Raw genomic sequence first — 27,288 nt, 5'->3', positions numbered from 1 at the left:
TCCTAGTCTTGAAGGGATACAAGGGACCACCCTTCCTCAGTTTGAGCATATACCTTTTGATTATAGCATCAATTATCACACTCAAATTACCAAAGGCATAGATCTGGTGACCATCATGCCTCTGGCCTGGTTTAGGCTTGAATAGTAAGCCGTGTTCTTGGGCATGGGCTTCAATTACTTCCTTAACACTCATATAATCCATGCTAAAACTCATGGCAGCTTGTTGTGTTACTGGTTTCTGTTGAGCCTCAAAATGCCTTTGCTCAGGTACCCTTAAATAGCCAATGTTCTCTTCCAACCCAGGTTGGACCACCTCCAAACCTTCAACAGCCTGGTTCATCATCTCAAGACCACAACTAAGCTGATGCCGATATTTTGATTTACAAGAAGCTCCTTCGGAAGAAGTTCCTTCCAACCCAAATACCATCTTGCTATCTCCTCAAAGTTTGGCTAGCTTGTAACCAATGATACAAGATCGGTAGCCACTTGGCAAAAAAGAACCTCTCCATCATATCAACCATAAGATGAATTGGTATATCAGAAGCCCACTTCATAACCCAATAAAACTCATCAAGCTTCTGGTTTGTTGGGTTTATTTCAAACTCCTGCAGAATAAGCTGCAACTTTGGAACTACAGATCTAACCATACGCTCACAATTTGCTGAATCAAACAGTCTTCCAAGGTGCCAATAGAGTATAAGCAGACTCATCACTTGGGTGCCATGCAACAAGAACTTGACTCAACTTAACACGTATAGTCTCGAAAATACCTTCCAATTTGTGCCCCAAATATTGTAACCACGGATGCACCCAAATGTGGATTGGAACAGTTTCGCATAACGGTTCCCAACAGCCCACTGCACTACTCAACTTCGGCATCACAATATTATCATAATTGAGGAACGAAGGAGGTAACAAATTTTCCCAGAAATCCAAAAACCGTAGCATTGGCTCAGGGTCCCTAGCCTGCCAAGTATTGATGACAGAAACTCTCACAGCTGGTGAAACAACTTGGGATATCAACTGGGATAAGGGGAAGCAGTAAACTCTTGATCACTCTCAAGTAAATCCTTCCACAACGACACAACCTCTAACCCGTGAAACGGATTCTGAAGAGGATCCCATCCCTGAAACTCTCTAATAAACAAAGCAGAGCATATGAGCAGGCAATGCAAGACAGGTTATACAACTTGAAGTTCTCAGGAAATCTACTCCTCAACTCAATGAATTGCTCCGCGATCGCGAGCGAGTCCAATGTCGAATCCTCTTCCTCCTCCAGTTGATCAAGCACACTCAATATCTCTCCCATACTGTACAACTGCTTCCTCTGCCTCTCAGTCACAACTACCAACCTCTCCTTCTCCTCCTTCAACCTCTCCAATGTAGCTTCCTCGCTCCTCAAATCCCTATCAGTTCTCTCCATTTCAAACTCCACCGAGTCCACAACAAGCCTCACATTGTACTGAAGCTCCGCCATTGGAACTTCGTTCTTCAAATTCTCCAAATTTGTCAGCAACCGAACCTGCGGTCCTCTCATATCATACACCATCTGAACCACCACCGACGACCCCTTCTCCTCCTCTTCATCCCTCCTTCTTCTTCTTCTTCGTCGTCGTCGTCGACGACCACCACAACAGCTGCTTCTCCTTCACTCTCTCTACACCCTCACAGTCACTGCCAAACAAACCCTTCTTCTTCTTCTTCTTCTTATTCTCCTCTTCTGTCTCGTTGAAATCGTTGAACCCCATACCCATGTTCTTTGGGCGAAGTTTGGGCTCGATCGGAGTGAGAATCCCTTGCGCATTCTTGCCAAGTCCACCGCCTTTGTACCCCATTTTCTGCAACAACTTCATGCCAATCCCTTTGGTGTGCTTCTCAAACCCACCAGTCATCGTCCTCTCTCGCTCTCTTACCCTTGCCAAATTTCAACATCTCCGTCTCCATCAACAAACTCAAACATAAACACTGTACGCTATAATATATATACGTAAAGTAAGTCGGTTAAGCTGTTAAGCCTTATAAAAATAAAAATAAAAAAGTAAAGTCGGTTTCGTTGGATGTATAGCTTATCTAAATCTAATTTAGTGAACGTATATATTCGGTTTAAAATCTGATTATTTTATTGAAATTAAAAAATTTTTGTTGAAAATGTTATAAATAAAGTAAAAGTTAACTAAAATACTTTTTTTTAGAGAGTTTCAATTTATTATGTGTGCTCCTGATGATAGTTTTCTTGTACAATCATCAGAGACTTTACCTGTTGAGCTAACTAGAACCCACGGAAGCACTTAAAAATATATAATAAAATACATAATATAATTTAAATACTATTGATAGTCATTTTTATATTTTATTAACTCTTTAAAAAATTTGTAAGAATATTATTATGTATAAAATGTAAATTGTCCATTTTTTTTTAATGATTATTTTGAAGCACTTTTTTTTTTTTTTTTTTTAGGATTCATTTATTTTAAACTTTTTAATTTTTATACTTAATAATTCACTTGGATGAATATTTATGATGAGGTCCCACATTTGATTTTAAAATTAAGAAATAAAAATTTTTAAGAATAAATAATTTAGAACACATGGCGCAAAATTGAAACTCTAATTTGAAATTCTCTCAGTTTTACCTATTATTATATACCAGCCTCAAACCCGTGCGATGTACGAGAAAGCTATTGAAATTATACATGTAATTTGTGTTTTCTCTAATTTATTCAAAATGAGGCATGTGCCTTAAAAAAAAAAAAAAAAAAAAAGTGAGAGAGAGAGAGAGAGAGAGAGAGAGAGAGATTATTGAAGTAATGAAGTTTGATATAGGTAAGTGCCAATATTCCATAATTTTCATTTTATACAAATTATTACATTTTGTAATTGTAAGGACTAGGTTTGAGATCCCAGCCCACTATGTGGGTGGACTTAAGCCCAAAACAATGAATTTGTAAAAAAATGGGTTAGAAAACTGGATTTTAGTTGATCAAGCAAACGTTGGAATAAATTCAGATGATAAGAGAATGAAAAGAAATAGGGCTGTATTGAAGAAAAATCGTCTTTAGCAAGGTCCAAGGTGATCTATTCTTTAATTTTATTCTCAAATTGTTATGACATATGTGGTTCACATGTGAAGAACATATGTCATACTTTTATATAATTGGTTAATCTTTTGACAAAACGCACTTTACTTGTAATTGGGTAGATCTAGGATGTGTTTAATACTTCAAGAAACATGTTGTTCAAGTCTAGTATTAAAGTCATGAAAATTGAACCAAGAAACAAGTAAAGAAAAGCTATTCATGAAAACTGGACAGTTAGCTCGACACCTGCAGACAGATAGCTCGACAGCTGCTTAACACCTCCCGACAGCTAGCTATCTATCGAGCTATTCAGTTGATTGTTATCGTAATTTCGACACCTGGTAGATCGATCGAGAAAGCTCCTGTCCCCTCAACAGCTTCTCGATACCTCCTCGACACCTAGCTATCTATTGAGGTTTAATAAGGCCCGACAGATACTACTTATCGAGGTATCTATTGAGGTTACAGAAATTAGAATTTTCATATCTGATTTTTGGGCCAGACTTTTGTATTTGTGTGGGGTTTCTTTTCTCACAACCCTACACCTATATAAGGTTTATTTTAGAGGCCGTCACATAAGAAAATACAAGGAGAATATATGCAAAAGGTGACCGATGCCTTATTCTCTCTGAAAGAAACTACTGCGTTTTTACACCTTAGGGTTTTGTAACCAAGTGTTTCTTGATCTTCATTGTTGATGAAGTGAAAAACTTTGCAGTCAACAATCTTCTTTTAGTTGGTGATTAAGTCGCATACCGGGATTCGCGCAATTAGTTAGTCACGTATTGGGATTCGTGCATCAAAGGGTGGCATTCATATATTAAAGAGTTCAAAGGTTTTGAAGTGGTAGAAGGTTTCTACTGTGAGTTCATCTACATACGAAGATTGTAAAGTCTAGAGACAAAGGTTTTGTACTAGATCTGAAACTTCTCTTTACTATAGTGAATTGCTTTTCGGGAAAGTTTCCCCCCAGGTTTTTTTTTACTATGAAACTAATTTGTTTCATTAGTTTTCTTAGGTCATCATATCTTGTCTTATTTATTTTTTCGCTGCATGATTTTGACATGATATTAATGTTTGTTTGTTTTTAACAAGTTTTATTTATAATAAATCTAATTAACAATTTTGGTTTAAAACTTGTTAATTCTATCAACTGGGGTCTAAATTTTCTAACAAGTGGTATCAAAGCGGGTTCACTCTAATTGGATTAATTTCCTGAGTGTGATCCTTGACCCCTGTTGTCATGGATCGTGGACAATCTCTTTTGATTCCTCATTTATTTGATGGAACTAATTATATGTACTGAAAAATTCATATGAAAATTTTTTTGCAGGCTTTAGGTGAGCAAGTATGGTAAGCTGTTGAAGTTGGTTGGATTAAGCCAAAGGAGGCGATGGTGGATTGGGATGATGCAACAATCATTGTGGCAAATTTCAACAGTAGAGTTTTGAATGCTTTATTTTATGGGGTGACCAATGAGGAATAAAAGAAAATATCATCTACAGAAGTTGTCAAGGAAGCATAGACCATTCTTGAGACCACCTATGAAGGTACCAAGGTAGTAAAGATTGTGAAACTTCAACAACTCACTAATAGTTTTGAAGAAATAAGGATGAAAGAGGATGAGACATTTGATGAGTTCTATGCTAAACTCAAGGATATTATGAATTTTGCTTTCAATCTTGGCGAATCTATTGTGGAATCCAAAATTGTTAGGAAAATCCTTAGGTCCTTACCTGAAAGATTCCATGCCAAGATTACTGCCATTGAAGAAGCCAAGGACATTGATCAAATTCCTTTGACTGAGCTTGTAGGGAACCTTCAAACTTATGAGATGGGATTAGGCTTAATAGGAAAAGGTGGAAAGAGGAAAAACTTGGCTCTTAAGGGTATAGAGGAAGAGATTGAGGACTTTGAAGATAAAGATGAAAGTGAAGATGAGGATGATGATCTAACCTTCATAATTGATGAGATTATCAAGCTTCTCTAGTTTAGGAAAAGGATAAGGGCAAACCTTCTAGGAAACCTAAATCCTCAAGGAAGGGCAAGAATGAGAAACCCCTCATCCAATGCCATGAATGCAAAGGTTTTGGTCATATGAGGATAGAGTGCCCAAACTATCTCATGAAGGAAAAAACCAAGGAGTCAAAAGATAAAAGGTTGGTTGCTACCTAGAATGATACTGAGGATAACTCTTCTGATGAGTTTATAGATGAATGTCGTCAAGTTATGGCCTTTGCTGCCACAACCGATAAGGTGATTGTGGAGAGTGCTAGTAACAGTGAGGATTCTTCTTCTAATGAAGTACCCAAGAAGTTGACTCTTCAGGAAGCCTATGATAAGCTATGTACTGAATTCATAAAATCTGAAAAGACTTCTCATCTTTGCAAAAAAGAGCTTAATGAGGTAAAAACTAAAAAAGTTGAACTGTTAGTCAAACTAGATGAGACTACAAGGTTAGTTGAGACTCTTATTGTGGAGAACACCTCATTAGAAGAGAAGGTTAAGAATCTTGAGATTGAGCTTAGTTAAGCTAGAACTCAAATAGAGAGGATGTCTAGTGCAAAACTTGGTGAGGTATTGAGTGCTCAAAAGCATAGTTCTGATAAGACTGGCTTAGGATATGTTGTTTCCTCCAGCCCCTCTTCTTCCACGGCTTCTGGATCAAGGACTGTCTTTGTGCTCCAAACTGACAAAGGTAATAAAGGTATGAAATTCAAAACTGATTTGACTAATTCTAAATCCTCTGTTAGACCCCATGTTTATCACTATTGTGGTGTTCTTGGACACATTCGTCCTAATTGCTTTAAGTTGTATCCTCATAAGCAATTGTTCAAACAGTTACAGGTTTCCTCTCAAGGACCTACACCTTTGTTTGGAGAGTTATTAAAAGTCTTGAACTTTTTAACTCAATTTCAGGAAAATTTTAATTCTTCTATGTCCTTTAGTAGACATACTAGGACACGTGTCCTTTCATCTTCACGGCCAAAGACTCATGTTGTGTGGGTGAGAAAGGAGCATAAGACTTAATTGTCTTTTCTGTTTGTCCTCTGCTTTAATTCTTTCTATCTAAAGTAAGACTTTCTTACTTGATTTCTTATCTGTTTTTGGAATCATGCTTTCATGCATCTACATCTTTCTATCATGCCTTCATGCATATGCACTTTTCTTTCTGCTTTCATGTTGTTTGTCTGTTTTTGTTTGGTTGTTTAGTTTTTATTTTGTTTTGTTTTCAAAATAAAAATAAAAAGGAAAAATCAGAAAAATACAAAAACAGTGTGTGTTTGTGTATATTGGTACTTGTGTACCTTGGGTGGCCATTGAAACAAAGTTTTCTAAATGTTGTATCTCTTGTAGCTTAGATGAGTATATTTATGCACAACTAAACAAATGAGCTTTGTGGCTCTTATTTGTGATGAGTAAGATTAAGTTATCTCTTGAACTTAACACTCGTCTCACTCTTTTTGATGGATAGGACTAGAAAAACCTAAGAGAAAGGCATAAATAACTATCTCACCACTATTGCCCGCCAATCATGAAAGACACATGTATGCTTTGGCATAGTAAAAGTGCAGTGTCAATGAGATTTGTGTACTTCGGCATAGCAAAATTGGAATGTCAAATATCACTGGGTATTTCTTTTCTCTCTCTTATATACCCATGCATGATATGCTAAATAAAAAAAATATGCAAAGGAAATAAAAAGCAAAAAGATAAAAAATGCTTTAAATATGATTGCAAGCGTGTATTCTATTTCTAGGAGATGTGAGAGTTATAGAATATACCTCAAAGGTGATAGTCCCCATCAAACAGTTATGATTGTGTGTGAGTTAAAGTAATTTTCTCATATCTTAAATCATCATAACATGTATACACATATGCAATCTTGCGGTGTTTTTCACACACAACACGCAATATTCTTTACTACTCTTGATACATGTGCACGTACAATGTGATTTGGTCATTACAAGATTTTACATATGTTAATGTATGCTCACTAAACTGTCTTGACTTATTTTTGAAATATAAAATTGGTTAGACTTGTTTAATGTGTGTGTATGTGTTTTAGGATCAATGTGCTTAACATTTTTTTTCTTGTTGAGGGATTTGTTTTTCACATGTTTTGCATCTTTCTATTATCTTGTCATCTATAGTATCTTATTTCATTACATTCATGATTTATATAGATTTCTTATGCCCCTTTTGATCATCCTTGATCATCTTTATGTTTCTCGGGTGAAGCTTTTTAGCTTCTTGTACCTTTTGTCAATCATGACAAAAAGGGGGAGAAATTGTGATGAACATATGGGGTTTCTGTTTTAGATTCTACATGTTAGGAGGAGAAATACATTCCTTTATAATGGGGCATTGTGTTTCATCTTGTTAGGGGGAGTGTTTACCTCCTTGTTGTTGTAGGAGCTTATTTTAGCTTCTTCTTCTTGTACCTTGGGTCTTGTGACCATGTTTATATACATTGTGCTTATCTTTGTTATATGATATAATGATGTATGTCTTCTTCACCTATCTTTACATATGTTGTTTCTTTTCTTTCTTTATACACATGTTTCTTATTTCTGTCTCACACAAAGATGCCTTGATAAGTTTTGTTTAAAATATTTCAGAAATATAGGTTGTCAAAGTCTACTTGTTATACACTCTCTTCTTGCAAAGTTTTTCAAGAGTTTGTGTTAGGAAATATTTTATTGTGCTCAATAAGTGAATATGAGTTAAGTGATTTATGACTTTTCTCATATGTTCATTTGATTGTTGTGGTTTTGTCATAGATTGCCAAAGAGGGAGATTGTTAGGACATATGTGGTTCACATGTGAAGAACATATGTCATGCTTTTATGTAATTGGCTAATCCTTTGACAAAACGCACTTTACTTGTAATTTGGTAGATCTAGGATGTGTTTAATACTTCAAGAAACATGTTGTTCAAGTCTATATTAAAGCTATGAAGATTGGACCAAGAAACAAGTAAAGAAAATTTGTTCATTAAAGCTGGACAGATAGCTCGACACCTTTTTGACAGCTGGTGGATCGATTGAGAAAGCTCTTGTCCCCTCGACAGCTTCTCGACACCTCCTCGACACCTAGCTATCTATTGAGGTTTAATAAGGCTCGATAGATACTATTTATCAAGGTTACAAAAATCAAAATTTTCAAATCTGATTTTTGGGCCGGGCTTTTGTATTTGTGTAAGGTTTCTTTTCTCACAACCCTAGACCTATATAAGGCTTATTTTAGAGGTCTTCACATAAGAGAATACAAGGAGAACATATGCAAAAGGTGACCGATGCCTTATTCTCTCTGAAAGAAGCTACTGCATCTTTGCACCATAGGGTTTTGTAGCCAAATGGTTCTTGATCTTCATTGTTGATAAAGTGAAGAACTTTGCAGCCAACAATCTTCTTCTAGTTGGTGAGTAAGTCGCGTACTGGGATCCGCGCAATTGGTTAGTCACGTATTGGGATTCATCCATCAAAGGTTGGCGTTCATATATTGAAGAGTTCAGAGATTCTGAAGTGGTAGAAGGTTTCTGCTGTGAGTTCATCTACAGGGATTGTAGAGTCTAGGGACAAAGGTTTGTACTAGATCTGAAACTTTTCTTTACTATAGTGGATGGCTTTTCGGGGAGGTTTACCCCTAGGTTTTTTTTTTTTTTTTTTAATTGTGAAACTAATTTGTTTCATTGGTTTTCCTGGGTCATCATATCTTGTCTTATTTATTTTTCTGCTGCATGATTTTGACATGATATTGATGTTTGTTTGTTTGTTTTTAATAAGTTTTATTCATAATAAATCTAATTAACAACTTGGGTTTAAAACTTGTTAATTCTATCAACTGGGATCTAAATTTCCCAACACAAATCAAGTTACAAGTTTGGTTCCTGAATGCTACAGTATTTTTTTTAGCTTCCCCCCCCCTCCCCACCTCTTCTTGTTGCCACCATCTTCTTTTATATCCTCCTTCCTTTCCCTTTCCACCTTACACGTGTAGGCCAGAAGGTTAGTGTTGATACTTGTCCCATCAGCCCATCCTCTGAGTCACGATGCAGTAATTGTAAAGCTGAAACACACTGTTCAGGTATCACCTCCACATTAATGCAGTCAGAGAGTTAGCTGTAGTGCATTTAATGTAGAGGTAGCAAATTTCCCTGGAGATACTACATGATCACGTTCTGTCTTATTCACCTATAGTACTTATCTTCTCATATGGAATGGTATGGAAGGTTGCCTTTGTCGGTAAAACACTTCTTCGTACCTTGACCTTGGTTAATCAGGGAAGGGTTCATCCTCGGTGTAGTTTCCTAGATTGTTACGATCAACACTATCTTTTTCACCTACAACTATGGGCCTCTATGACACCACGTGTTTGTCCTCGGACATGTCCTCGTCCTCAGTTTGGGCCTCGGGCCCAATACATATGTGGATGAGTGTCTTTGGACCCTCCAACCCCACAATAGACGTTCAAAATCCTGCTTTTTAGCACCTCGAGCAGAAAGAAGGATTTTGATATTCTCGAGCATGTTTTGGGCTCGTCATGTCTTGTCCTCCGCTAGTACAAGTGTCTTTTTAACTGCCCAAGGCACGCTCCTGACGCTTCAGCATCTGGAGTGCCCCCTTATTAAATTTTGGTTGCTCCTTAACCCCACATTCTACACTGTAATGCAGATCGAACGGCTAAGAATCCTGTTGGGATGGGAGCGAGAATTTTCCCACTTGTACCTTTTTTCCTTTGATATAAATAACCTCCAAATCAAGCCTTCAACTTGCTTTAGCATTCATTTAAACTCTAGCGCACATACATTGATCCTACTAATATCTCTCACTTACTCGTGCCTCTACAACTATTAGAAGTCTGTCCGAGGACAATTTCCCCAATTATGTAAGCATCCGAAAATCTCTACAACTCATCTTTTCGTGTATTTTCCTTTCCTTTGTGCATTTTCACTCCTTGGCTTTAGTTCTTCTTCCATTTCTCTTTAGTGCCCTCCCGAATCTTCTTGAAAGAATGGGTAGGTTTAAGTGTTTGGTAGAATCCAAAGAGGGAATGGCGAGTTTTTGGGCTCAAAATATAATCCTTCCCAACGTTAACCTTAGATATTGTGAGGAAGGGGAGTGGTTCAAGCGAAGGCAAGAAGGTGAGGTAGTAATTCCCATGATCGCTTTCATAGAAGGCGACATAAGAATCCCAATGGGGACGATCATGAGGGACTACCCTAGGTTCTACCATTTAGCACCCACCCAATGTGTTCCCAATGTATTTAGGATATTCGGGTGTGTGGATGCCTTAAACGAGAAAATGGGGTTAGGGTTAACCCACCATGATATTAATTGGGTATACAATCTCCACCGTTTAAAGGGGAAAGAGTATTACCTGAAGATGAGGCAGCCCAAAATCAGGCTTATACAGTGCCTCCCCAAGTCTAGTAAAGGGCTAAATAAGGATTTCTTAATTGTGTCAAGGGAATGGCACGATACCTTATTTTGATTTGTGTTGTTTCGCTTTTAACGATCCATACCTCATGACTTTTGCAAATAGATGCGCCACCGAGCCAAATTTCAGTTTGGTTAACAAGGAGGGCTTAAACAAAATTCTCAAAGCCGATGTGTTTGTAAATGAAGACGACGGTCAACTTTAAGCGGCTCACTTGATACTAGGAATCACACCCATTTCTCATGCTTTCCAAGAACCCAAGTGTGTGATAAAAGCTCACGACCCACCCCTACATCACATCAGCATTGCTGTGGAAGGATTTCTCCTTCCTGAGGGCACTCCAATCCCAGAATGTACTTTGTCCACACAGTCCATTCTTTTTCCTGGCCCAACAACTGAGGGTACTCAAGGTTCAACTCCAATACTGGAAGGCATACCAAAAGTAGGGGCCTCCTCATCACAACAATTTACCAGAGTTGCCACTTCGTCTCACACCATAAATTCAGAAAAAGAAGAAGTGGTAGAAGTGACCGATTCTAAGGACAAGTTTGAAGTTTTCAACTGACTCTCATCCCCGAAAACTTCTATCCCTGAGCTCGGCCCACACTTCTCCCTAATAATTAATGAGATGGGCATTCAACGCAAACCAAAATCTAGTTTGGTGGATTTAATAAAGTCCCAGCCTAGGAGGGATGCACTTGGAAAGGTGGATCGTACCAAGCCTCCCACTCCTCCATCCGCTTTGCCCTCTCCCCAACAGGCTGACCTAAAGAGGAAGAGAGAGCAAAAAGGGAAGGAGGTGATGGAAGCTGGACAAACCCTTCCCCCTCACGAAGGTAAGGCTCAAAGAGTATCCAAATAGGCCAAAACGGGGTAGAAGGGTAATGAGAGGAGGAGTAACCTTTTGCCTAAGCCCGCAGCCTGGCTTCCGGCCCCAATGTTTGATAGGGCCCCCTTGCTGGATGATGCTTCCATCAGGGACTTTCAAGGCGAAAAGGCCGACTATGTGGCCGACGCAGTAGAGCAAGCTCTGCTGCTCCCCGAAGACATGGCCAAGCTGTGGTCCATGAGAAGGCATGAGGTCTTCTTTAGCCTCAAGAGATATTTGGCTATGGTATGATTCCACTTAACCATTTTTTTTTTTTTTGTACTTGACTTATTATTTATATTATGTATATTTTTTCTAAGCCCCTCCCCCCCTTTTTTTTTGGCAGGCTGTTCAAGCCTCCTTCCGAGCGGAAGAGTTAGCCAATTCCTGCCACCGACAAATGAAAGAAGAGGAGGGAAGGCGTAACACCACCGTGGAGGCCTTTCAACTGGCCAAGAGGAGCCTCCAGGAGATGAAGAAGAAGCTACAAGAGGAGGAGAATGAAAGAAAATATGCAGCAGCTGCCCTTGAAAACGCAAAGAAGCAGGCCGAGAGTCAAAGGTTGCAGCTGTAGGGTGTTAAAGACCAATTGGCCACCTCCAAGACTCAAATTGCTGCATTGGAAAAGAAACTGGAGGAGGTCGAGAAAGCCAAAGTTTTAGCCGAGAGAGCCAAAGAAGAGGCAGAGAAGGCAAAGTTGGGGTTGAGGCTTCCTCTGTGCTCAGGAGAGTAGAAAATATCTAGTACCCCCTAGCCATATGCCGTTCAAGCTCTTCGGACTCTACAGCCGTCCCATCATCCTCAGAGGCAAGTGAAATTCAAGGCGACCCACTCAAGGCTCCTCTTGTAGCTAACACTACTACAGAGGTGGCGAAACAGGCAGAGGACACCTCAAAGATAGGGGAAGCTCCTAGAAAAACAGTCCAAGGCTCTGACCTACCTCCTCCTACTCCCAGGGATACCTCCTAAGACAAAGAAACTTCTCAAGGTATGGAGTTGGTATTGGCAACTCTAGCCATACCCCCAAAAGAAGATCCCAAGGACAAGGCCGAAGTGTCCACCACAACAACAAGTACAGAACCTCCCAAAGATCTAAAAGATAGGCTTGTAATAAAGATGAAGAAATAGATTATCTTTCTTTTTTCTTTTTTCTTTTTTCTTTTTTACTTTCCCAGTTTGTAATCAACTTATCTTTTTTGTACTTGTTCTGCTTTGTTTGAAGGCTTTTATGTAATGAAAGTTATGGATATTTTCTTTTTTCCTTGTGATTTCTGTATTAAAATTGATATAAGTTTCATTTTAGCTAAAACCCAATGAAAGTAATGATGAGATAAAACTCCTTTCACTAACTTACTTAAGTAAAGAGCAATTGTCCTGCTTTATATGATTAGCAACAAAAACAGGTGAATTTTATTGAGTTAATTACCTTGGCAAAGCATAAACTTAATTTTATGAACATACACAGTATTGTAATATGCATATAGGTTTAAGTGATGCTCATGAGGGTCAAAAAGATGGTCAAGGTTTACGCAAATATAAGTATGCCCGTAAATGCTTTAAGTGATACTCATGAGCATCCATTTGGAACTTTTGTTGCAATGAAAATCATTGCTGATTGGAGTGATTATATCCGGTAGAAAAGTAGTTAACAAAGGAAATTAACTTACTGTACATATATACATATATCTCACACAGTCTGTTATAAATAAGATTTTTCCCTGACTTATAGCCATTTGAAGGAAAGGATTAATCTATCCAAGGCATGTGGTTCGAGGATCCAAGCATTACCAAGGTTTTGTTCGATACTTGGAATGATGTCTTACTGTGTTAACTTTTCCAAAACAGATGGTCCAAGGAACCAGGCATAGCTGAGGTTCTGTTTAACACTTAGAAAATTAATTAACAGATATCAATTTTCTTAAGGTATGTGGTCCGAGGAGCCAGACATGACCAAGGTTCTGTTTGATACTTAGGATGATGTCTTACTGTGTTAATTTTCTCAAAGCAAATGGTCCGAGGAACCAGGCATAGCTGAGCTTCTGTTTAACACTTAGAAAATTAGTTAAAAGATATCAATTTTCTTAAGGTATGTGGTCCGAAGAGCCAGACATGACCAAGGTTCTATTTGATACTTAGGATGATGTCTTACTGTGTTAATTTTCCCATAGAAGATGGTCCGAGGAACCAGGCATAGCTGAGATTCTGTTTAACACTTAGAAAATTAATTGAAAGATAGCAATTTTCCTAAGGTATGTGGTTCGAGGAGCCAGACATGACCAAGGTTCTGTTTGATACTTAGAATGATGTCTTACTGTGTTAATTTTCTCAAAGCAAATGGTCCGAGGAACCAGGCATAGCTGAGGTTCTGTTTAACACTTAGAAAATTAATTGAAAAATATCAATTTTTCTAAGGTATGTGATCCGATGAGCCAAACATAACCAATGTTCTGTTTGATACTTAGAATGATTTTAAAGACGCAAGATAAGTAATTTAACAAACCCAAAGAAGGTGAAGAAAACTTGTATTAATAATAATATTTTTTAAGATTATTTACATTCCAGGGACAAGGTACAACCCTTTCCTCTAGATATTCAAGATAATACGCGCCTATCGCAGCCACTAATGTTATACGATATGGTCCCTCCTAGTTAGGTCCTAACTTCCCCCATGCTAAGTTCTTGGCAGCTCCCACAACCTTTCTTAAGACCAAGTCCCCCACTGTCAGCTACTTTAGCTACTTTAGCTTTACGTTAGCATCATATTCTTACTTGAGCTTGTGTTGATAATATGTTAATTGGACAATGGCATTTTCTCTTCGTTCTTCAGTTAAATCTAAATTCTTCTCCAATAACCCATCGTTGTTGCTCAGAGTGAAAGAACTTGTTCTTAGGGTGGGGAATCCGGTTTCCAGAGGAATAACAGCCTAGGCCCTATATGTCATTGAAAAAGGCGTCTCTCCTGTGGACCTACGAGGTGTAGTCCGGTAAGTCCATAGGACGTGTGACAGCTCTGCAACCCATTTCCCCTTTGCATCATCCAGCCTCTTTTTGAGTCCACTTACTATAACCTTATTGACAACTTTAGCTTGTCCATTCCCTTGTGGATATGCCGAGATAGAATATCTATTTGTTATGCCTAGGTCAGAGCAATATCTCCTAAAGGCCTTACTATTAAATTGCAAACCATTGTTCGAGATGAGGGTGCAAGGGACTCCAAACCTGGTGACAATGTTCTTCCAAAAAAACCATTTGGCATCCACATCCCTGATATTTGCTAGTGGTTCGGCTTCAACCCACTTGGTGAAGTAGTCTATGTCGACCAGTAAATACCGCTTGTTCCCTGCTGCCTTAAGGAAGGGGCCAACAATATCCAAGCCCCATGAGCGAAAGGCTAAGGACTGGAGAGAGGGTTAAGGACTCCACCAGGTTGGTGAATGTTTGGGGCAAACCTCTGACACTGGTCACACTTTTTTACATAGTTCTCTGCTTCTTTCTGCATCTTCGGCCACCAATAGCCTTGCGTAAAGGCCCTATGTGATAAAGACCTGCCCCGTATGGTTTCCACAAATTCCTTCATGCAATTCTTCCAAGATTAGCTCAGTCGCCTTTAGGTGTACACACAATAGATACGGGCCAGAAAAAGACCTCTTATATAACTTCTAGTCCTCGAACAGCCAGAACCGAGGAGATTTTCTTCGCACTTTGTCAACCTCGGACTTATCCTCTGGCAAAATATCTTCCTTGAGGAACAATACAATAGAGTCCATCCAGCTAGGACCTGCCCTTATTTGATTAACATGAACTACAATTCTTCCTGCCTCGATAGGTCTACATAAGTCTTCTACAAGGATTACCATAGGTAAACTTTATGCCGAGAAGGTTGCCAATGTAGTAAGGGAGTCCGCATGTGTATTTTTACTTCTAGAGACTTGTGATAGATTGAAAGATTCAAACTTAGACTGTAAATGCCTTACCTGATTTAAGTACTCTTGCATTCTGGGATCTCTGGCTTTCAACTCTCCTTGGACTTAGCCAACAACCAATCTTGAATCAGAGATCAATTCCACTGCCTTTCCACCCATTTTTTGTACCATGATCATCCCTTCCAGCAGAGTTTCATATTCAGCTTCATTTTTTGCAGCCGAATAGCCCAATCTTAAGGATTTTTCAATCGTGATGCCCTCTGGAGATATCAAGACTAGTCCCTCACCAGATCCCCTATAGTTCACTACACCATTAACATAAACTTTCCAGGATGTAGGTTCTTGTACTAAGATCATTCTAACTGATTTTCTATCCATGTTTTGCTCTTCTATCTTTTCTTCTTTCAAGGATTTAGTAAACTCAGCAACCAGATCGGCAAGAACCTGACCCTTTATAGAGGTGCGTGACATGTACTTGATGTCAAAAGCCCCTAAAATCTTGCCCCATTTTTATAATTATTCTTGTGTAATCCGCACTCTGTAGTAGAGATTTAAGTGGGAGCTAGGTTAGGACGACAACTGTGTGTAATTGAAAATAATGGGGAAGCTTTCTTATAGCATACACCACTGCCAAAATGGCCCTTTTTAGTGGTAAATAACGAACCTCGGCCTCATGTAATGACTTGCTCATGTAGTAAACTGGCATCCGTACACCATCATCAACGCGTATTAGCACTAAGCTCACCGCATGGGAAGCCACCATGATGTAGGCAAACAAAACCTTGTCCACCTCAGGTCTAGACATTATGGGTGGCCGAGAGATGAATCGGTTTAGAGTAGCAGTCATCCCTGTAAGCCTCTGAACCTCCTTAGGATTCCGAAGTGGTGGCAAGTTGTTAATTGCCTTAATCTGGTCAGGGTTGACTTCAATTCCATGGTGCGTGACCATGTAGCCCAAGAACTTCCCTGATCCAACACCAAAAGAACACTTGGAAGCATTAAGCCGTAGCTTATATCTCCTCAAGATATCGAAAATACTTCCGAGGTCATTAACATAATCAGACTTAACCTTACCTTTTACCACCATATCATCACTGTAGATTTCAATGTTTTTTTCCTAACTATGACTCAAACATCCTAGTCATCATCCTCTGATAGGTAGTCCCTTCGTTTTTCAAACCAAAAGGCATCACCTTATAATAATAATTTCCAGTAGGAGTGACGAAAGCTGTCTTTTCCTGGTCATCTAAAGCTAAAGGTATCTAATGATACCCTTGGAAGGCATCCAGAAAGCTCATGGTCAATCTGAGGCATAGGAAAAGGGTCCTTTGGGCAGGCCTTGTTCAAGTTCGTGAAATCTATGCATACGCGCCATTTTCCAATCTTCTTTTTTACCACTACTGTGTTAGCTAGCCATTCGGGGTAAAAAACTTCTTTAATAGCCCCGGCCTGCTTTAAGTTTCATGACCTCGTCTTTGACAGCGTCGAAATGTTCCTTGGATGAATGCCGAGGTGGTTGCTTCTTAGAGGTGACAGATGAACTGACATTTAAATGAAGATAGATGAACCTCAGATCCACTCCTGAAGCCTCGTAGTCATTCCAAGCGAATACATCGACATTTTTCTTGAGAAATTCCATCAACTCCCTTTTTTCCTAAGGCGTTAGCTGAGCTCCAACCTGGAAGAACTTTTCCGGATCATCACCTATGGAAAATCTCTCTAAATCTTCACATTTGGCCTCCTCGACTGGCCCCTTCGCGAGTGATTTCAGAGACTTTGACTGCTATAAACCCTCTTTAGATGAGTCCGAGGATTCAGCTGCTGGCTGTTGCAAGATTACGGACACCAGGCACTACTTAGCCATGGATTAGTCCCCCACCAGTTCCTCAATTCGATCCCCTGATGGATACTTTACCTTTTGATGCAGAGTTGAAGAAACAGCTCCTAGGGTGTGGAGACAAGGCCTGGCCACAATGGCGATGTAGGGGGAGTACGCATCCACCACTATGAAGTTTATTTCCACTACTTCTGAGCCTCTTTACATAGGTAACCTGATCTGGCCCTTTGGGATGACAACCTTCCCATTGAAACTCACCAGGGGTGAATCATAGGCAGTCAGATCCTTAGGTTTTAGGTTCAACCATTTATATAAATTAGGGTACATGATCTCTGCATAACTGCCCTGGTCTACCATCACCCTTCTCACATCATACCCTCCTATTCTGAGGGTTACCACCAAAGCATCATTATGCGACTGGATGGTCCCTGCCTTATCTTCATCCGAAAAACTCAGCGCCGGTCAAATTTCTACTTTGGCCTTCTTCAGTCTACAGACATCACTCTGGAGGGATGTGAACCAGTCCTCCCCGGTGCAGCAAAAATGACATGATTGTGCCTATTGGGGACATTTATTGTGCCTATTGGGGGCCTTGAGGAAGCATTCCCCTGATTCCCAGACCTTGACTGGTCACCTTGCCTCGTCACCTTGCCTGTTGGGGCAGTACAAGAGATGTTGTAATTTTCCTTCCTTAACCAGTTGTTCCAGATGATTCCACAATGTTTAGCAGTCCTCGGTGGTATGTCCCTGCTTCTGATGGTACTAGCAATGAAGGCTCTGGTTACGTCGCAAGGGATCTCCACTCACCTTGTTCAGTCATTTGAAGTATGGCTCATTCTTGATTTTCTCTAAAACTTGATGCACCAGTGCTCTAAACACAGTGCTTACAACTTGAGGAGCTGCAGGTGAAGATTGACTAACAAAATCTCTCCAGGGTCTGCTATTGTTGTAGCAGTCCAACTTGAAATCTCTCCTCTCCTGAGGGATAACTTTCCCCTTTTCCCCTATCTTGCTGCTGGTCCTCCTCAACCCTTTTATATTTGTCAATCCGATCCATGAGTTGACGTATATTGGTAACAGGTTTCCCAGTCAAAGACTTCCTTAAACCATGCTCGGCAAGTAGACCGAGCTTAGAAGTGCTAATGGTAACATCATCAAAATCACCATCTATCTCATTGAACATCTTTCAGTATCTGTTTGAATATGTCTTCAGGGTTTCTCCTTCTCTTATAGACAAAGACAACAAAGAAGCTAAAGGCTGAGGAACCCTTCTACACATGAAAAATCGGGATCTAAATGCTTAAGTAAGTTCCTTGAAAGAATTAATGGAACCTGCCTTCAAACTATCAAACCACCTCATCGCCACAAGCCCCAAACTGGACGGGAATACTTTGCACATCAAAGACTCGTTCTTGAAGTGTACGGCCATCCTTTGATTAAAGTGGCTAACATGCTCCACCGAGTCTGTTCTTCCATTGTACATGGTGAATGTGGGTTGGGAAAATCGCTGAAGAAGTATCCCTCTCTCAATCTAGCGCGTGAAAGGTGACCTTGCAATCTGGTTCAGTGCTCTACTGTTACGTTCTAAAGGTTTAGGAATTTATGTATTTAGAACTTTAATTTGTAATATTGGCAAACCATGATCAAAACGATATGTTTAGTCTTGTTATAGTGTGCTCAAAGTTGTTTAATTATTGTAAAGTTGGAATCGAGAGACTGTAGATGCATTGGGGCATTTCGGTATGGCTCGATCGATAGAAGAATAGATTCGATCGATCGATCCAACTCAGCCCTAACTCATTAAACGTTTAGGGTTTTATGTTTTGCCCCTAGGTATATAAGGCAAAACCCTAGCCACGTTTTTAGAATTGCTTCAGTTGTATTGTTGCTCATACATTGCTGTTTTGTGTAAATCTCTTGTGAGATCTAGAGGAGCTTTCCTTTACACAAAGCTTAGGGTTTTCAAGTTAGAGATAGTATCAACATCTTGATGATCAACTTGGTTGCTACCATTGAAACTTAAAGAATATCAAGCGTGGGTGCTTGTAGCTGATTGAAGAATTCAAGAAAGAAGGAGTCTGTGGATTCGGAGCTTGCACGTGGTCGTGTCAGTAAGTTCTACGGGTGGGTAGCATTAGGAAGTCGAGCGGGGAGCTTGTAGTCCTTTTACATGAACTTCGATTCTTTCATAGTGGATTCAGGTTTGCCTTGAGGATCGGTGGGTCAAATCCTTCCCAGGTTTTTACCGTGTGGTTTCCTGGGTGATCATATCATTGTGTCTTTTATTATTCCGCTGCTTTATTATTTTGATATGATTATTTGATTGCTTTAACGTAGAATTGCATAATTTGACTAAGTAACAACTTGGCTAATTAATCTAGGCTAACCAATCTGGTTGTGTTTTAAAGGGTCTAAAACCATTCATCTACTTATAGTATCATTTCCCAAGCCGATCAAGGATGAATTTCTATCTCTACGTTCATGATAATAGTCTTCATCATACGAGAAAGTCTCGCTAGGGGGAGTTCTCGATCTGCGTCTACAGCTCTTATCCTCCTCGTTGTCAGAAGAGAAATCAAGATTGGATGGGGTTTGCCTTCGCCATTCATGATGTTGGCTTCTCCTCAGGTGGTCAATCTCCCTCTACATGTTTTTGGTATTATCTTCCTGAGAGACATGGCTTTTACCCCTAGCTTGGCTTCTACTAGTATGGGTAGTATGTACATTTCCCTCCCAGTCTCTTTGTCGTTCAAGATCATGGAAGTGATCTTGACACTGAGGCCCCATAGACTCTGCTTGATGTGGACCTGAACCTACCATTGTTGAAAGTTGAATTCATTATGACCTCAACAAATTTATTGTACTGTGCTCACCGAGCCTTTATCCCTTTACATTTTGGGCTTGGGCTAAAAAACGTGCCTCTACCATAACTTACCATGTATGACTTGTTGTGAAAATGTTGTAAATATAATATTTTTCTTCAAATTATACCTAATGTAAAAGTTACACATTTGTTAAGCCACACATATATATATATATGAGTTTTACTACTACTTCTTTTTTTTTTCTTTTCTTTTTTTGCATATCCATATGGGTTTTTAATCTTTTTTCTTCTTCTTTTTTATTGGGTTTTTAATGGTTTAATTATATTAATTAGACTCTTCGTCTTTTACACAACATAAACTCAGACCAGAGCCCAAGCCAAAATGGACAGCCCCACCACGGAACAAATATAAGATCAATTATGATGGAGCAATCTCAAATGCAGAAAACAAAGCAGGGATTGGAGTGGTTGTTCGTGACTACAATGGTGAGGTAATGGCATCCTTAATTCAGCAATTGGAGCAAGCATACCAGCCAGTGGAAGTGGAAGCAATTGTCGCGTGCAGAGTAGTGGAGTTTGGCAGCGAGATTGGAGTGGACTGTGCTATTGTGGAGGGTGATTCAGAAGTGATAGTGAAGGCTTTGAGGAACAATGACAATGGATTGACTCATTTTGCACCACTGATAAATGATGTCTCTTTATTTTCGGGTTTGTTTTCAGAATTGTCATACTCTCACATTAGGAGAGATGGCAACAAAGTTGCTTATAGTTTAGTTAGGCTAGCTTTGATGACACCAGGTTGTACCGTGTGGATGGAGGATGTCCCATCTCGCACCTTACCCTTTGTTCAGGCTGATTTAGCCTTGCTTTGATTTTAATTAATAAACGTCTTCTTTCTCAACAAAAAAAAAAAAAAAAACTCATCTAGTACAAAAAATTAGATAGGACACATGGTGAAAAATTAAACAAAAATTAAAATCCAATTTAAAATCTAATTGAATATTCTCTCAGTTTTTGGCAATATATATATACACACACACACTAGTGTGTAGCCTCGTACATATGCATGAATACAATTAAAGTTTTTAGAAAATGTTTAAATTATACATAGTATTAGTTTACACTTTTTTTAAACCATACATTTCTAAATATATGTAATGATTTCTCATTATATATATATATATATATTAGAATTTAATTATTTTTAGACTCTTTAGATTTTGCACCCAATAATTCACTTGCCAAAAAAAATAAAAAACTTAGATGGTTGCATGGTATAAAATTGGATTCCAATTGAAATTCAATTTAGAATCTAATTGGATTTGGACTCTTCGATTTTTACGCTCAATAATTCATTTGGCACAAAATTAAAAATTAAATATGACATGTGGCGCGAAATTGAGAATTCAATTAAAATCTAATTGGATATTCTCTCAATTTTGTGTGTGTGTCTATATATATATATATATATATATACACACACACTAACACACACCATACACACACTTGCTTTTTTTTTTTTTTTTTTTGAAAGTGGAATTATCATTTATGTATTACACACACTAACACACACCATACACACACTTGCTTTTTTTTTTTTTTTTTTTGAAAGTGGAATTATCATTTATGTATTCATAAGAAATGAATCTTGATACATAGCTTCCACAGCAACTTGAGGCACCTCTTCCATCCAAAACATATCCCCATCTAGCATTCTAGCATACCTAGCTAATACATGAGCTACTTGATTTCCATCTCTTTTAATACATCTGATAGATACCCTCCCTAACCCACAGAGAATACAATGAATATTAGCTATAACATTTCCAAGCATAGAGAAGTTCATGGTTGATGAAGAGACGGCTCTCAACGTTGACATTATCTCCTTCCACTATTAGCTCTGAGAAGCCCGCATTAACAGCGAATTCTAATGCCATTCTGCACGCCAGTATCTCAGCTTCCTCACTGCATGAAACCGATGGTCCTTTAGTAGCCATGGCAGTCATTACCTCGCCTTGGTTGTTTCGGATCATAGCACCGAAGCCAGAGCTGTTATGTTCCTTGAAAATTGCCACATCAAAGTTTAATTTAAACCTTGATTGAGCAGGTGGACGCCATACGCTTCCATCAAATTGCCTCATTGGAATCGCTAGGTGCTCTTGTACTTGCTTGAACTCCTCTGAAAATTTTGCAGCACGTTTATTTAACCAACCAAGATCCTTGAGCTTCCCTCCATGCAAAACAGAACTTGTCTGATTCCAAATAACCCAAGCTACACACTTGTTTTTAACTATGACTTCAAATAGAAATAAATAAAATCCAAATCAGTTTCAAAAAATTCAAAACCCACAATTTTTAATTAGAACCAATGGATGTTCCTAATGATGCGTGTGTTCATTATTAGTTATTTTAAAATACTCATATGTGTTGTAATGTTTGAAAAATTAATTTCAATTAAAAAAAGCAAGAAGAATGATTTAAAAAATATATAAATTAATAGATTAAATAAAAATTATTCAATTAATATTGTGTAATTACTTCTTAATCTTCTTCTTCTTCAATAAAGATTTTCATTTAAAAAAAACCCACTAAAAGAAAGAATTGTAGAAATTATGGACCACCTACATGGCAATTTTAATCCATTCAAATCAATTTTTGGATAAACATAATTTTTAATACAATTTTTTAAAGATATTTATCAATTTTTAATAAATAAAAATTATAAGTTGCTTCCAACACTTGCTTAAAATAAAAAAAATAAAAAAATAAAAAAACCACATACACTATTGTCATCTTTTTATCATAACAATTTCACAAAATACAACCCACCCATGTATGCAAATAAATTAAACTATGCCAATTTGAAATTCCCTCTAATCCATATCTAATACAAACTCCCCTTAAATTTTATTTTTTATTTTTTTTTAAATTTGCTTCTTCTTTCTTCGTTCCTCTCCCCCTTTATGCTATCCTTACTTCCTTCCTCCTTCACTTCATTCAATGGCCGCCTACAACAGTTGTGGGTCTTTTTTTTTTTTTTTCCCTTCAAATATTAATTTTATAGTTCAATATATGGTTTTTTTTTTTAAGTTAAAAATAAGTGTGTAATAATCATTACTTTTTTTTTAAGTGTCTAGTCGTAGGGTGTCTAACCAAACTTGCAAATTGACCCACTTGCCCAAACCTTCCGGGCCGACCTGAAAATTGGCTGACTCAACGTCAATGATTGTCGGAAGTGGGTCTCTGCCTCCAACAATCGATACTAACGGGTCTTCTCATGAAAAGACATTTTAAGAAAATTGTGACACCAATTTTATAGGAAATATAAAAAGCTGTCAATAGCATTTATTGTTTTATCATTCTCAATAAAATGTTTCTAAAAATAGTGCTATAACTTTTCCCAATAATTAATGCCCTTCCACAATAATTTCCAAATAATAAAGCAAGAGGAAAAAAGGAAAATTAATTAATGTGAATGCAAAATGAGCAAGTGACTAGTAAGGAAAAACAATTAATGCCCTTACACAATAATTTCCATGTCTTATGTGCACAATGGCAGCATTCATATAAACAAATTTTAATAAAATTCCAAAACTTTGGTTTCGATATATGGTAAGAAGCATAGATAAGATTCAAATCCTTCTCTCCTAGATATTGAATTATTCACATAAAAAAAATCAAATTATTTATCAGAAAAAGAAATATAAATAGATGTCCTAAGGGTATTAGTTTAAAAATTATTTTAAGAAATTTTTTATGGGAAAAGAACAAAAACAATTAATTGTTTTAATAGCTTTTTATATTTCTCATAAAAGTAGTGTTAAAACTTTCCTAAAATGATTTATAAACAATTGCCTTAAAAGCACTCGTTAACAGGATCCTTTATAAAAAAACAAAAGTATAAATAAGGTTCTAGCTAATTAATTATTGGGCAAAATGAGTTATTCTATAATCTCAACATTTTTTTTTAATAAAAGATAGAATTCTACTCTAGCCTAATCTAAGTGTATATGTGTGTGAAGCTTCCTCCTAGAGACTTAAACCCCGGCCCCTGTCCCCCACATCCTATAAATACTTATAGTTGTGGAGTGACCATCACACCAAGGGTGTGAAGTTCAAATCTTCTGTTCCACTTTTTATGCTTCACTCTATACTCCACCAATAAAAACTTGTCACATGTTCACCTAATTAATTAAATACTACCATTAATTAATAATGGTAATATTAATAAGTCAATAATGATAGTATTTAATAAATTATGTGAATATGTGGCAAGTTTTTATTTGTGGAATATAAAGTGGAGCAGGAAAAGTCAGACAGAAAATTTGGACTCAAAGGTGTGTGGTGGTATAATCTCAACATTTACCACAATTATCTTATGTGGTAAATCAATTGTAACTACAATTTTATATGAATTCTTCACATTTTTTCCAACAACCACAGTTTGCCAAAAGTTTGTGGTCCTAGTTTTTTAGGAAAAAATTTACTGTAAAACAAGTTTCTCACTTTCTCTAGCCTATAAATAAGGATATTTGAGAAGAAACAACAATAACATAAAGAAATGGAGGAAAGAGAGTACAGAGGTCACGTTGTGGTGCTCCCATATCCAAGCCAGGGTCACATTAACCCTCTCCTCCAATTTGCAAAACGTTTAGCCTCAAAAGGGGTCAAGGCCACAATAGCTACAACTCGTTATACTCTCATGTCCATTTGTACAGCCAACGTTGGTGTTGAGCCCATCTCCGATGGGTTTGATGAGAGTGGCTTTGCACAAGCAAAAAACGTGGACTTGTTCCTTAAGTCATTCAAGGCCAATGGCTCAAGAACTCTATCTGAACTCATCCAAAAGTTTCAAGACTCTGGTTCTCCTGTGAGTTGTGTTGTGTATGATTCATTTTTCCCTTGGGCTCTTGATGTTGCTAAGCAACATGGCATTTATGGAGCACCATTCTTTACCAATTCAGCCACTGTATCCCACATATTCTGTCTCATACACCATGGCAAACTTTCGTTGCCATTGAAGCTTGAAACTACACCACTACTCATTCCCGGCCTACCTCCATTGAACTTCCCTGACCTACCAAGTTTTCTTAAGTTGCCAGAAAGTTATCCAGCATACTTGGCAATGAAATTAAGTCAATTTTCCAACTTGGACATGGCTGATTGGATATTTAGTAACACTTTCGAAGAATTAGAAGCCGAGGTATGTGACCAACATCACCATTATCATCTAATTATCATGTTAACTTACAGATATTTTATCATCAATTCATTGTACTCAAATCTTATCATTAGCATAGAAGCAGCATGAAAGAATTTCGTAGCATTCAATAGAATTCTAAGGTTTTTTTTTTTTTTAATGTACAGAAGTTACTATTGAATATTGTCTTATCTAATTTATATTTTATATTTACCTACCAAAAAAATAAAATTGTGTACCATAAATAAAATTACCCCCTTTCTTTTTTTTATGAACCAAAAATTTAATTAAGAGAGAAAAACAAACTACACAGACAAACAAGCCTCACCCTGAATAACTGAAACAAAAGAAAGGGCTGTTACCAATATCGAAAGAACCAAAAAAATTACCACATTTCTTATTATATACTTACTAAAACAAAAATATTTCGTGTTTTATGTTTGAGTAGGAAGCGAGAAGCATATCAATGCTCTGGCCAGCAAAGTTGATCGGACCAATGGTCCCAGCGGCTTACTTGGATGGTCAGATTGAAGATGACAAAGGATATGGAGCAAGTCTATGGGAGCCTCTTATTGAGGATTGCATCAAATGGCTAGAAACAAAGCCACCTAAGTCAGTAGTGTATGTCTCTTTTGGAAGCATGGTCTCCTTGACATTAGAAGAAATGGAAGAAATTGCATGGGGCTTGAAGGAGAGTGGCTTGCAATTCCTGTGGGTTGTAAAAGAATCTGAGCAAGATAAATTGCCTGATGGGTTTGTGGACTCAACAAAAGAAAAGGGTTTGATTGTGACATGGTGCAACCAACTAGAAATTCTGGAAAACCAAGCCATTGGTTGCTTTGTAACACATTGTGGGTGGAACTCAACACTAGAAGGGTTGAGCCTTGGGGTACCTATGGTGGGAGTGCCAAAGTGGGCTGACCAATTGACCGATGCAAAGTTTGTGGAGGAGATTTGGGGTGTGGGGCTAAGAGCCAAGGAGGATGATAAGGAAGTTGTGAGAAAAGAAGAACTTGTAATGTGTTTGAAGGAAGTGATGGAAGGAAAGAGGAGCCAGCAGATTAAGAAGAATGCTAGTAAATGGAGGGAGTTGGCTAAGAAAGCAGTCAGTGAAGGAGGGAGCTCTGACAAGCGTATCAATGAATTTGTTCAGCATTTGGTACAAAAGGATAGGCAATGAACTTTCTAAGAGTGTGTTAGTATGCGTGAGTGAGAAGAATGTATCTCATACATCTAATAAATGTATCGTCTCTCACAATATGATAATTCTCACAATATGTAAAGTTCACATGCTATGAGAAAACTAATACATATGTCGAATGCATAAGATGAATTATTAGTGTTTTGTAGAATATGAATTAGGGGTTCGACTCCTTGTTGGATTTGGATAATATATGAATTTTATTACTTTTGGGTTACTGTTATTTGAAGTTATCAAGCTTTATTAAAAGTCTTGTCTACTACTTGATTTTGAGTTTTATTTGGAATAGGAGTGATTCTTCTTTTGTGCATGAAAAAGAAGTCTAGTCTTTTTTTGTTTTGGACATGCTAGCCAACTCAAGTCTCCTATATAAGCATAATGCTATGCAACATATTTGAGAGCATGTGTGGTGTGAGAAATAGAAGCTCTCTGTTGTTTGGTTATTTGATATTTGTGGGTTGCAATTTGGAATAGTGAGAGGGGTTTGTTGCCGTTTGGTTTTGTTTCTACGGTTTGATGATTTTCTCTCTCTTGGTGTGTTACAACTTTTGAATTTGATTTGTGGCTCTCTCTTTGGTTTGTGTACAATTCGTATTGGTATTTGGTATTCACATTTAGTATTTGTGAAGTTTTGGTTCTTTGGTTTGTATTTGTGAGAGAGCTATCTGGGTGTATTTGGGATTTGGGTTTGTGAGAGTGTTTCTACACCAATTTGTATTATCATAAATTTGTTATAGTGAAATTTGTTCATCGTCGCCCATGGATGTAGACCATTGCCGAACCACATAATTTATGGTATTTTGTGTCTATTTTCTTTTAAGATTAATTTTCTTCATTCTTATTATTTGTTTGAAGATCTTTCTTAAGTCTAAAATATTTTTACAATCAATCTTGGTAATTTGAGCTTCTGCTATT

General features: G+C 37.8%; 2 protein-coding genes and 1 pseudogene across 2 annotated transcripts; 2 read left to right on the top strand and 1 right to left on the bottom strand.

Moving 5' to 3' along the window:
- Positions 1–2: 2 nt before the first annotated feature.
- On the bottom strand, positions 3–1,892 carry LOC112030070 (septin and tuftelin-interacting protein 1 homolog 1-like; annotated as a pseudogene).
- Positions 1,893–19,824: 17,932 nt separating this feature from the next.
- On the top strand, positions 19,825–20,844 carry LOC112030018 (uncharacterized). Its single transcript, XM_024062703.1, has 2 exons — positions 19,825–19,861; positions 20,306–20,844. The coding sequence occupies exons 1-2, from the start codon at positions 19,825–19,827 to the stop codon at positions 20,842–20,844; spliced, it is 576 nt and encodes a 191-aa protein (XP_023918471.1).
- A 3,689-nt stretch (positions 20,845–24,533) lies between these two features.
- Positions 24,534–26,393, top strand: LOC112030019 (UDP-glycosyltransferase 74B1). Its single transcript, XM_024062704.2, has 2 exons — positions 24,534–25,175; positions 25,621–26,393. Exons 1-2 carry the CDS (start codon positions 24,534–24,536, stop codon positions 26,350–26,352), a joined length of 1,374 nt encoding a protein of 457 aa, XP_023918472.2. The 3' UTR covers positions 26,353–26,393.
- Positions 26,394–27,288: the final 895 nt, after the last annotated feature.

The sequence above is a fragment of the Quercus suber genome, unplaced genomic scaffold, assembly GCF_002906115.3.
Source record: "Quercus suber isolate HL8 unplaced genomic scaffold, Cork oak 2.0 scaffold_289, whole genome shotgun sequence".
In the NCBI taxonomy this organism is placed as follows: Eukaryota; Viridiplantae; Streptophyta; class Magnoliopsida; order Fagales; family Fagaceae; genus Quercus; species Quercus suber.
This window is presented reverse-complemented; position numbering and strand designations above follow the sequence as displayed.

What these genes read in the sequence shown, in the direction of transcription:
- LOC112030018 (XM_024062703.1), top strand. Translation starts at nt 19,825, where the DNA reads ATGGCTTTTACCCCTAGCTTGGCTTCTACTAGTATGG. An exon ending in CTTGGCTTCTACTAGTATGG is followed by an intron (nt 19,862 to 20,305) that starts GTAGTATGTACA and finishes TATATTAATTAG; the next exon opens with ACTCTTCGTCTTTTACACAA.
- LOC112030019 (XM_024062704.2), top strand. Translation starts at nt 24,534, where the DNA reads ATGGAGGAAAGAGAGTACAGAGGTCACGTTGTGGTGCTCCCATATCCA. An exon ending in TCGAAGAATTAGAAGCCGAG is followed by an intron (nt 25,176 to 25,620) that starts GTATGTGACCAA and finishes ATGTTTGAGTAG; the next exon opens with GAAGCGAGAAGCATATCAAT.